Source organism: Lutjanus erythropterus, chromosome 5 (genome assembly GCF_056507025.1).
Source record: "Lutjanus erythropterus isolate fLutEry1 chromosome 5, fLutEry1.hap2, whole genome shotgun sequence".
NCBI lineage: Eukaryota > Metazoa > Chordata > Actinopteri > Lutjaniformes > Lutjanidae > Lutjanus > Lutjanus erythropterus.
The window spans coordinates 30946047-30959021 of record NC_139321.1 but is presented as its reverse complement, the minus strand read 5'-3'; the positions used below and the strand labels follow the sequence as shown (position 1 = coordinate 30959021).

The 12975-nt window shown below is 37.1% G+C and overlaps 1 protein-coding gene across 6 annotated transcripts in view; it reads left to right on the top strand.

The window, feature by feature from the left end:
- The window catches only part of atp8a1 (ATPase phospholipid transporting 8A1), a 159001-nt gene that overhangs the window by 40403 nt on the left and 105623 nt on the right, over positions 1 to 12975 (top strand). For 4 of the 6 annotated variants that reach the window (XR_014770626.1, XM_084719601.1, XM_084719596.1 and 1 more), the window contains exons 4-7: positions 646 to 744; positions 6056 to 6101; positions 6402 to 6442; positions 10794 to 10867. Coding sequence is in view for 5 of the 6 variants with exons in the window: in XM_084719601.1 (XP_084575727.1) it covers positions 646 to 744; positions 6056 to 6101; positions 6402 to 6442; positions 10794 to 10867 (260 nt within the window). In the remaining variant the exon portion in view is untranslated. Of the gene's footprint in view, positions 1 to 645; positions 745 to 6055; positions 6102 to 6401; positions 6443 to 9943; positions 10018 to 10793; positions 10868 to 12975 lie in introns of all 6 variants that reach the window. The other 2 variants (XM_084719597.1, XM_084719600.1) reach the window with 1 other exon arrangement.

The window sequence follows — 12975 nt, the reverse complement described above, 5'->3', positions numbered from 1 at the left end:
TTATAAAAAAAAAAAGAATTACTTAAACCAGTCAATCAATCATCAAAACAGCTAACTCTAAACCAGACAGCTACTTTTTTTTTGTTTAAAAAAGGTAATCTATATAAAATAGATTTTTTTAATTGGAATAGAAACAAAATAAAACGGGTATTAGAAGAAAAATACATTTTATAGGAGATCCATATATTCTCAAACGTGCTGTTACTCCTTTAATGTGTATGTTATCCTTTCTAATAGAAAGCTTAATAGAATCTGTTTTATCCATTTAGCAGTGCTTGGTCTGTGAATGTTTTTCTAAAATTGTGCAATACATTTTTTGGCATACAGCAGGCTGAGATCTATAAATGCTTGTTCATTTTTACTCAAATTATACTTCTCTGGATATATGTCAGAACAATAAAAGCTTAGGATTCAGTAAAATTTGCTTTGAAATTATCTTCTTGTTTATAATAAGAGCAAACTTTTAGTGTTGGCTAAGATTTAAATGGGACTAACACACGTATTGGCAGAGTGAATGAGTTTGGGGTACAGGCTTTTTGAAGTGCAGTTTTTTTTTCCTTCTTTTGAAACATGATGCAGTATTCTTATTTTCTGAAAAAAATAGTCAAGATTTGACTTAATTCTCCTTTATTGTGTCTCTTTTAGCAAATCCCAGATGTGTCTCCCACTGGTCGCTGGACCACACTGGTGCCGCTGCTCTTTATCCTGGTGGTTGCTGCTGTCAAGGAAATCATTGAGGATCTGGTAAGATAAGACCCACATAGTATTTCATACTAGTCTTGGTGTTTGTTTTACCCTGTCAAAAGATCTCTCTTTCTCTGACAGTTTGACATGTGTTGTATTTTAAGACCTTTTATTACTAGGTCTGTACTAAATAGTGTGATGCTTTATTTGAATGCTTTTTAAACCTTGTATTTCTGCACATTTGCATGTTGTTACCTGCCCACTGGCAAGTCCAGCATGCCTTGGGTTGAATCTGTTGACCAATCAGTGGCTGTGTTCCTGACTTGTTTGTGACAGTGCTGATCTGTAGATGTATTAATAAATCCATGAGCTGATCTCAGCATGAGATTGACACTTCAAAATGAAGTCTGTGGTGATGACTGTCATGAGCTCAACTCTGTGCTCTGTTATCATCACAGCCCAAGTATGGACGACTACACTGGCCATGTATAGTAGAATGTGGTGAAAAGTGTGTTGTACACAATTTGAGCATCGTGCCTTCAGTGTTTGCAGAGGTTTTATGCTCAGTTTGGCTGTTCGAAATAAGTAATTTTTCTCCATGTATACCCTTAGAACCAAAATGAACCACATGCAGTTAACAAGACCTATCAAAGTATAATGGGGTACATAAATTACATAGAATAAAATCAAATTCTCTGGAAATGTTATGCTATTGGTAAGGTAGGTCAATAGCTGATAACTGAATTGATGCACCCTCACATGAAGAGACTGTCCCCCTATAAAGAGCTTTTATATGGTCTGTTTGTACTGTACACTGTGTCCTCTGAGTGTTGAACTGTTACCTGCGGAGCACAGAAGAGACACTGATGGTTATATGACCACAGCAGGATACCCCCTAACATATAGATGCACCATCAGAGACAGACATAAATATGCACAACATACACACACAGACACACACTCATTTCCGAGGTCACAGCTGTGCCTACTGCACCCACAGTACTCATTCAGTCAATTAACCTAGATACTGGATGCCCATGCACAAAGGCAGTTTGTTCTAACCAAACAAAACAACTGTCTTCCCTCAAGCAGGTCTGATCTTTTGAACAGATGCTTGAAAAAAGGTTATGCAATTTATTTTAGTATGAAAGGTTGTTTTTAGTATGATTTTGTTTTGGTTCAGTCTTTTTATTGTATGAATTCTTGTTTGCTGGGAAGTGAAAGGCTTCAAAATATGTTTACACTCACAAGTAATCTACTCAAGTCTGTCTGAACTAAGTGAGGGAATGTTGCATTCTACTGTATTGCAGTGACCCTGCAATGCGATCCTCTATGCAGGTCCCCGTGGACAGATACTATTAGCTTCTATCTCGTGCTGAAGGGACCAGCACAGCACTTTTTCTCTCGCCGTGTTGTGAAAAACATGGGAATGGAGTGGTGATGACTCTGTCTTTATTGCTGAAGGTCACCTGCACACACGTCTGTTCCCTGTATGCTGCTGTCCCTCACAAGTTGACCTGACAGGGCAACATCGACCCCTAACTTCATGAATCATGCACTATGGACACACACTGTACAGCACGGCTCTTACCTTGTTGCTAGCTGTCTCTGCTGCAGCACACTCAGGCTCTTTGTTCTGAACTATCTCTCAGCTTAAACTGAAATGTAATACTGTGAATCACAAGCTACAGAGTATTTCACAATAGTGTGCGGTGCACTCTTACACAGTGACACTGTTTCTTATTATTCCTGTGTGGTTAAACCTCCTTCACCGCTGCTCACTGTCTCATTAGATTTATGTTGAAGCCATATTAGCAGGTTAATCAAGGTAACATTGCAGATGCTCTACCCTCTTATCTTCTACTGCTTTCATTTTTTCCCTCTATGGCTGAAGTCTACAGAGGCCTGATACTGCAGTATTTACGCACAACCTCTGTATGCAACTCGCCCTCCACTGCACTGTGATTACACACATCATCTAAATACGGTACATCTCCTTTTCTCCATGTCCACTGGGACAGAAGTAGTCGGAGAGCAAGACAAAAATAATATGAGAGGAGTGAAAGGCAGGGAAAGTTGTGGACTAACTGGTATAAAGTTTCACTCCTACTCCACATTCATTAAAGGGACATTTCATCCCAAAATCAAACATGCACATTTTTCCTCTTACCTGTTGTTCTATTTATCCATCTAGATCAGTCATTCCCAGGGACTGGATCTTGAGCCACAGGAGATTTTATTTGGGATATATCTTCTATACACCTTTTTATTCATAATTTAAAATGTGTGTATTCATCTACCAACCTTGTTGTGTGTTCTTTCATGTAGGAACCACTTTATGTCCAGTAGAAATAAATTTGTTGAATTTTTCAAATGTTTTCTTTTGCTTTAAACACAAATGCCCCCTAGTTCTATTATAGGGCCGGGAAGAGAGGGCAGATATCTGTATGACTGATATCTCTAAAACTCAGAAACTCAAACCAAAACAATCCAGGTGCATGGATGAATAGTACTACAAGTAGAAGGAAAAACATCTATTTTTGGTTTTGGGGTGAAGTGTGCCTTTAATAGAGGAGCGTTTGCACAACCAGTACAGATACTGTGGATGAATGAAATTAGCTGACAGCTCTTGTACAGAGGATGATGAAAGAGCTCTGTAAAGGTCTCTGCTAGCAAACTTTTCCTGGTCATAGTGTAACTGGTAAAAGGCTGAAGCCATGAGACAGAGCTGTAGTATTTAATGAACGAGCTGTTCATTAAATACTACAGCATGTTGCAGGGATATTAAGACAAATGTGATTCAACTGTAGCCTGAAAAAGATGTTGAGAGAGAAAAAGTATGAGACACAGACACACCAGAATATACTATCAGAGATGGCCTGAAAAGAATGGATGGAACAAAAGTGCAAGAGAAAACAGATCCTTTAGAGCAGATTCAGTTTATTTAATGATTTAAAATGTTTCAGAGGGACTATATAATACATACCTTGACAGGACTAGGTAATAGCAACTGTAGCATCAGGTTGCTAGCTTGAGTCTGCAGGTCAGTGGAGAAATCTTGCCAACAAGAGAGAAAACTTTTCCATTAGCAGCTTTGTGGTGATGCAAACCCCGTTCACCTTCAGCTGCTCTGGTTTCTCAGTGAGCAGCCAGAAATGCACAATACAGTGTGCCAAATTACCCCAATTAGCTTTAAATCGAATCAGAATTAGACTGCATTAGAATGGATCTTCAGAGTAAACAGATTATTAGCAGGGATGTGAGTGGATACATCCTCTCTTCACTAATCAAGTACAGTGCACGTTGCTTTTAGCAGCTACATCTTAAAACACAGTGATTATTTATATGAGACAGACTCAGCAACACATTATTACTCAGCGTGATGCTACTTGACAAGCTGTCCCTTGGAATCAGCTGTTTAAGTCACAGTTGATTGCGTGACTGTTCAGCAGACAAGAGGGACATGGGAGGAAGTAATACTGCTGATTAGTATTTTGATGTGGACACATGCAGGATATATGGGATTGTTGAAATGGGGTATGCCGCATCTCCAGTCAATAAGTTAAGTACAGCAGACTTCCAAAGGAGAAACAGAGTGGAGCACACGGATAGATTTGCAGCTGTTGATTTTGCACACAGACAAACATTTTGTCTATTTTGGCTCTGATGAAGACCTAGTCGTTATGAAATAATTATCTGATTGCACAATTAAAGGCTGTTAATCCATCAGTGTGCTCCAGTCTGTTTTTTGTTTGGAACAGGCGTTCTCAAACCAGCATGTGCCTGAAGGCCACACAGGAAAACCCATGAACTTGTCATAAGATTTGTGATTGCTGCTTGTTTTGGATTGGTCTTGTTTAATATTAAATTCCTTGAGTACTGAATTCACCTGTTTGCACATAAGATAGTCCATTTTATTCCCAGAGGTCCAACAAAGTAAGAGTTGATACATTTTTCTTGAAACCAACAGAGTAGTGTTTTTGTAGACTACTTAAAATATAATATACTTTAAATATTAATCTTTGCAGTATGGACTTCTTGATTGATGAATAAGGGTCACAGTTTTCTGTGATGTATATGGAAGGTAGATGCTGCAAAAGGATACATGTAGTCGAACATTCCTGCAGATGTAAAAGTTTCGCTATTCAATTTTTGCATTTGTTTCATATTTTGTAACATTATTTTCTATGAAATTAATACTAGTTTAATATTGCTTGATTTATCCCCTTGTCAGCTACTCCTGTAAAGCTAACTGAGAACATTTCTGAGGCTTTTGATCTTATCACATGATCCTCATTAGCAAATGGCGTTTATAACATTCACTCACATCACATAACATACTTAATTTAACAAAAAACTCAATCTTTTCCTAAACCTAACCAAGTTGTTTTTCTGCCTAAACTGCAATGTTCCACAGTATTAACCACATGTTAAATATGCTTTCTGGCAGCATCTCATAGAGTCACAAAAGGGTACCTTGCAAATCAGTATGAGACGCCAAAGAGTGTGGCAAAGCAGTGCTGGTATTCAACGCTGGGATGAATGATGCATACAGTATTTTTTGGTTAAAAATGGGCATTGCAATTTGTTACTGGAGCTGTGCAATAACTCGACGCTGTCATGGTATTGTAGGTACCACTGGACAATACTCAAATACCACACTACATAATATGAGTCTGTTTTGTAAAGGCTGCACAGTCCTACTGAGAATATTCACATACACGCTGTACTGCAATCGGTGCAAAGGTGTAGTCTTTTTATCACTTGTAACTGCAGACTGCGAGTGTTACAATACAGTGTCCATTTCCTCCTATACAATATGAGAAGTTGACAGTTTGTCTTTGTATCTTTAGCTTCTTTTCATCCTTGCCTGGTTATATGACATCACATTGATCTCTCTTATTTGGTTTGGATGTTGCTTAGATGTTACTTTTTAATTAATGTATGTTAGGCTGGGTTGCACCAACAAGGATTAATTTTAAAACCTAATTAAATCATGGTACAGAGCAGCAGTTAATGGTTAACAGTCGTCTGTACTTACTAGGTCCCAAGAGCACTGGAATTAATTTATTTCTGTATTTATTTATTTATATTCATATTCATTTGGGTAAGCCAGCACCCCCATATTGATAAAAGTATTTATTTCCAGTTAACATCACTAAAATTGAATTTACTAAACTAAGATTAGGTTTTAATTGTGTAACAGAACTTTTAAATCTGGACTTACTCATTTTAAAACTAGTTTTGCTCTCTGATTCACACTGATTTTAGATTCTTAGATGACATTAGTCTTTGTTGGTGCAACCCAGTCTTACAGTATAATACATATAATGCTACACTGAATAATCTTTTCTTCACTTTTTTCTTACAGAAACGTCACAATGCTGACAGTGTTGTTAACAAAAAGGAATGTCAAGGTATGAAAAAACACTTCTTCATCAGGTTTTTGAATAGGTCAGCCAATGTGTTGTTGGTTTTACTTATATAGAATATATAATATGCTACCAGAATATGCTACTGTATTTAATGAAGAAGAATTTACATTACCTACAATTAAATTTGCCTTGATAAAAATCTAATTGCATTGTAACATGACTTAATGAAACAATAGTGGAGGTTTGTCATGTGTTTTCTCTCTGTGTTTCTTATTTTTCTTTTCCTTGTCTTGCTTACTTCCTCTTCCTCTCTTACTGTAACATCCTCATCTCTCACCACAGTACTGAGGAATGGTGCCTGGGAGATTGTGCACTGGGAGAAGGTATGTACCCACAATGCGCCACTAATGGTCATTTTCACCACTTTTTTTGCTCTTGAACTGAAAGCAGATCACTCAGTGTAACAGCTTCACTATCTATTGTGCTGGTGTCAGTTGGAAAAATCTCACACATTCTGTGCGCGCCCACACACACACACTCTGACCCTGCTCGTATCCAGCCACTAATTAATCCAACATTTCCGTGTGGACGGTCATTAGGAGGCAATGCTGGAGGACAAAGAGAAGCTTCCTCTCTTCCCGCATAATGAAACAATTTTATTACTGTGGCTGGAACAATTTGCCTAAAAGCAGAGGGTGTGGAGAAAAAAACACACCAGGCAGAGCAGAAATGACATAGATTCAGCCTGTTTGATAATCGGTCATACTCCTTCATCCATTAAAAGGTACATTCAGCATGTACCAGTGCAATATAAAAGAATTGATTTATCACATGAGGTATTTGTTGATTTGTTCTTGAGAACTACATTAACAGCAGGAGACGTAGTGTCTGTGTAAACACCTTCCCATCTCAACTGCTAGGCTGATTATTTGTTATCAGTAGTAATGTATTTGGATGAATACAATTTGGAGGGCTGCAACTAATGATTATTTCTATTGTTGATTAATCTGTTGTTATATTTTTTCTATTAATCAATTAGTTATTTGTACTATAAAATGTGAATCAAATTATTTTGATTATCAATTAATGGTTAATGTCAGCCTTTCAAATATGTAGATTGCCCTCTTTTCTCAGTTTATTATCATGTTAAACTAAATATCTTTGGGTTGATGGATGGTCATTTTTCACTATTATCTGTCATTTTATAGACGTTACAGGCCTAGATTGCACTTGACAATTATCTTCAGTCTTTGTTGTTATTTGATAGTAATTACAAATAAAACAGTTGGTAAAGGGGCAAGAAAAAATTGACTTTGAGAAAGTACATTTCTGACCATTCATGAACACTGAACCCTGTTTATGAAGCTGGAATCAGAATTTTTTTTTTTCTTGAAAAATTACTAAAACTGGCTGCTTGATTATCAAAGTAGTTGGTGATTTAAAACTAATTGATTAATCAATTATTTGTGTCAGCTGTAACAAATACAAAATAGACATAGAGACCAATCGATAATTGGTTGTGTATATCAGTTATAGCAGAAAAAAAACTCACATCACAAATTAAAGACACATGCCATAAGAACATTGTAAAATAATAGAAAATGTTTCTGGTAGTGCAGTATAGATGCAGAAAGGGGGAGTTTAGTTTAGTCTCTACATCAAATTGATGTTATAGCACAGGGTTTCTGTGACCAAGATACTCATTAACGAAATATGCGATTCATGCATTGATTTCTTTCCTGCTGGGTTAAAATCACTGTTCTTCACTGGTACAGTATGTGAATGTCCTCCCTTTCATACACAGAGATCCTCTCTAAAAAGGCTAGCTTTAAATAATTGATGCTTTTCACATCTTCATCATGCATATTGTAAAAGTGGCTTCTCTTCAAAATTTCTGTTTGGTCTCCAAGTTCCTTTAACTATCAACTCTTTCAGGGCAGCTTTGATGAGGCCAAAATGATTAAGTGTTTTTTTTGTTTGTCAAATATCTAGACTGTTATTAATAATGATGCCAATGTCCATTGTTTGTTTCTTCGTTTTATGTAATCTTATGTAATCTTGCTAATTTACCCTTGTTTTCTCATAATTAGACGCGTTTCCTTGTCCTCATGTACTCACATGGTAATTTTAATGTGAGTAAAATGATAAACTAAGAAAGGACCTACCTACTAAAAACTGACTTAAGTGTATCTTTCCTCTTTCACCATGATATTCCCACTGTTTTCACCGTGGGGGTGGGAAGGTGAAATGCTGTTATAAAGCAGATAATGTTGTACTTCTGTGTTTCAGGTTGCAAGTTGTACAAATGTACATAATCTGACAAATCCTTATCATTGCACTGTTTCCTAATTGATCAGCAACTGCCAAGACAAAGACTAAATTGAAAATTTGGAGGGACACTGGACCATATTTCAAGCTAAAACAACATATTTTTATAACCCATCAATGTTAGATAAAAGCTAACGTTAGCATTAATGACCTCCTAGCCAACAGTATTGCTAGATAGTGTTACACTATACAGGAAAGGCGTAAATTAATTCTGAAATATCAATGGCAGAATTCATTCATGCCTTTCCTATCATATCATGTAACACTATCAAACACTAATGTTAACAAGGAAATGATTAAAGCTAACATTAGCTCTTGTCTTATTCTAGCTCATACTTTATCAAATATGTTATTTTAGCTTGAAATATGATGCAACTGCCTTCTAGATTTTCACTAGTCTTTGTCTTGGCAGTTGCTGGTCAGTCAGGAGGTGGTGAAGTAACTGATAATAGTGAAACGACTATGAAAGGGCTGTTTGTTTGTCAGTCTGCTGATGAAGGTTGTCACAGACAATGGTCATCACTTTGGCACCGTTGTATTTTTCCAGTTGCCAGTTATCTTTAAGTTGTGATACCGCTCATTTTGTCTGTTACTGTGTTAGATGGGAAATTTATCTGCCTTGTCTGTTAGAGGTAGGGTTAGCCAGAGAAAGCGCAAATAATGCAGTGGAAACATTCAATTATTCAGTAAAGTCAGCTCCAGGATTACCTCTGCACTTTAAAAGAGGTTGCATCTACCGTAAAAGTGATATATAAATAAAGTTCATTATTATCATGTGAACACATCTCTGATGAGTTCAACCACAAACATTATCCCTATATGATCTTATCTATAGCATTTCATTAACCTGTCTGGGATATTTGTCCCACCTCTTGTCTCTTTGCTCTTTTCTCCTCTGTTTAAGAAACTCTAAAGCCTCATAAAAGTTCTCCTCTGTACTCCTAACAGTTTTTTTTGCCTTAGGAGGTCTTTTAAGAGCTAAGATGTTTTATGAATAACTTTTATTTTTACTAGGATCTAATCTTTGCTGTAAGAGGAAATAATTATCTTAGAATTCCGTGACTTGGAGCAACTGTTTGTACTAGGAACCTTTATGATGTCAGAGGAAAATGGCCACTGTGTGAATATGGTGAATGACCTCTTTAATGTTTAATTATGTAATTAATCATCATTTTGATTTCTATTTTTGTGCTGTGGTCATTGAGTAGATTTTTTTTTAAATAATTAGACATAAAATAATACATATGCCATTTTTAACCTGTTTTTGCAATTGAAAATGTTGATAAATACATTTTTTGTCTTCTGAAGTTGTTGAATGATGGAATATGCTGAGTGGTTGCACCTGTTATGCAACGCTCAGCAGTAATGGAAAGAAAACTCCAGCTGTTTCTTCAGTGTGTCTTCTCATCAGTATTGTACCACAGTGTGCTTACTGCTTTAATGTACTTGCCTCTTTTTCTCACCAGCTGTGCATTTTTGCTCCTGATGTAAAACTCATGTTTCTATTTATGCTGTTTTTTAGGCCGTGCATAGCAGTAACCACTTTATTTCCACAGGTTGAAGTGGGCGATATTTTTAGAATAAATGGCAGTGATTTCGTTCCTGCGGATGCTGTCATTTTATCATCCAGGTATAGGAGACCAACCTGCTGCCAGGCTGTGTGGAAACTTCTCCCTTTATTCTTCTTTTCTTTTTTTTGCTCTCAACCTCTCTAAAGAAGTGATGGTTTGATAATACATTGAGCCAATATTGTCAAAGTGGCTTAAAATCTGAATTTTAAATTTTGTTGAGTAATACATAATTTTAAAGGAATCTGATGCTATGTGTCTTGTTGTGACAACCATCATCTCTTTAGGTGGGACAGTGGTAATGTGATTTTGGATTAGAATTGATCAGTCATGTCAACATAAACCTACCTACCTCCTTCACCTTTTCAAAAAACCAGTTGGACCTGCTCTGGATGGGGTTTATTCTATCCCTTTTTTAAAGATTTTTTAAGTTAGAATATATCACAGCAGTGTTTTTTCAAAAATCTCTTCCACTAGAATGATTTTGATCACAACTAATAATTAATTAATTTAAAACTCAATACCTCTGAGTGATTTTATCATCAATTTTCATCATGTTTATCTGAATGGTTTTGTGAAAAGGAGAACAGATGACCAACCATACAACCCTCTGATCATACAGGACTGATCATTGTGCTCTTCTCATTTCCCTGAAACTGAAACAGTTGTCTCTCTCCCCTTACGTGTTTGCTGTTTGTCTGTCTGTCTGTGTTTTCTTTTTTTATCCTCTCCATCCCTCCTTTTTTTCTCATACCTCTCCTCTCCTGCCCCCCTCGTGCAAACAACTGCCACACTCTCTCTCTCTCGCCCCCTGCTGGTGTGTGGTTGGTAATATCAGGTGGCTGTTGGGGAAGTAGTCAGAGCTGCAAATGGGGATCACCTCCCGGCTGACCTCGTCATTCTGTCGTCCAGGTCAGGAAACCAACGACATTACCAACAAAACAGCGGTGGGAGAGATAGGGGCTGTGTGTTCTGACATGAGTTAGAGATATTTTATTTTCCACACTGGAGGAAGGAAGGGGCTTGTGATTATTCTGGCAACAACCAGATATTTGGAGCGCCACAGTCAATGAACTTCATGTTCCTTTCCTTTTTTCTACTTTTCCTCTACATTGTGGTTTGGCAGTCATAATACTGGCCGTTTATACAGTCATTTTATTATGCTGTATTGTGTTTTACCATGTAACGTGTATAGTCGACCCTTTTCAGTGTGTGGCTGAAACTTCTAACACTGCTCAGTATTACAGTACAGGAGCAAACACTCCTTCTTTGAGATTTTTATTTATTTATTTATTTATTTTGGGGTGTGAATATATTATCCATATTTGTGCCCTTGCATGGCTTGTATAGCGCCCTGAATGCAACAGTTTAATTTGATGTGACAGTTTGCATGCAGTCACATTCCAAGATGTAAAGTTGAAAAGCATCTTGGAATTATAGTTTTGTTAACTTTCCACAACATGTCAATGCTAACTGAAGTGTAGTTCAGTAATTCACAATGAGTATTAAATGGCTTGTTTGGATTCTTTGAAGTGAGGTTGGATGAGGCTCTTATCCATAGACAGTGTATTACCTGAAGTAGATGGCGGTCGACACGTCATCAGTTTCAGTGTAGCAGTGTTACTGATGTGGACAGAGTCAGCAGCAAATGTGTTTTAGCCACCTAAATAATCATCTGTTTAAGTGTACTCTAAATTTAAAATATTTTCATTGCTTTACCTTGCTTATAAGGAGCCTTTACTGATTGGAAATCACTGTTATATAAGCCAAACATCACCCTCTCCAAACCAACCAGACAACATGCCAAAAAACATTATAGAGATTTGTTTCTTAACACATTATACATGATTAGTTGGTTAGTTAGTTAGTTAGATTTAACATTAGCTAACTTATGATATGAATATATGTCGCCTTTACAGGTATCCCAGCAGAGTGTTAACCATCTCTGAAACTGGGTTTTCTTTTCATCACTGATGAGCATATAGCATGTCTCAGTACAGGAAACGGGAAAGGAGAAATGTGACAGAGGTACCAGACTTGCTCAACTGTCATTAAGGCACAGAGGGATAATGAGCAGGATGTAGGAATGGTCAGTTATGGAGTCAGTTATAACACTATCTAAACAAATGCACATTAGTATCTGTTCAAGTGATGAGAAGACTGTTTTTTTTTTTGTTCATCTGTCACAAGCGGACTGACTTATGAACGTCGATTCTTGGGTAGGTCACTGCTCTCTGGCCCTGAATTGGATTCTGGCTCTTGTGGCTGAAACATGAATGTCCAATAAAGCTGCTAGATTTAGACAGCAGACACAACTCCAACAGTTCAGAGCAGAGAAAACTGTTTATTTGATGACTGAAACCTAATTTTATATACTTTGCGACTTTTTAAATATTCAAATTGGCTGGGTGGTTAATAACACATTTCTGTGGTGTGACAAACTCAGAACACATATAAATTACTGGTGGTTACACAGACTTTAATTTGCAAATCCTCTGTTCTCTAAAGTAAAATTGCTGTTCTTGCTCAGTTGGTTGGTTCTGAGAGAGTGATATTTGGCTTATAACAGTGCTTTCATAACAGAAAAAGCAGTTTGATGGCAAGGTAAAAATATACTGATATTGAGTTTTCTTTTAGGGGGCTAAGATACGTTTTGCTATTGACCCATTGCTTAACTTTCTACACTGGTTCTCCACATACTTCTCCAAATTGGGTGCGTGCCGACTCATATCTGCTGTAGTTAACACACTGACTATGATTAGTACCACATACAACCCAACTACAAAAAAAAACACCCTTCAAAAGCAGTATTTAGCTGTTTTATGAATAGGAAAAAAGGTCTTAGAATTCACTTCCAGGCCATTGCAGCAGACTTCTGCTCATTTCCATTGAAACAGACCTCTCATTTGATGGCTATTAGCAGCAGATTCCAAAGCTCTCATTGATTGTGGTCGGGCTTCAGCGTCCAGATCTCTTTTTGATTTTCCCTTCCACCCTATGTGTGTTTGGACCAGGCTTCG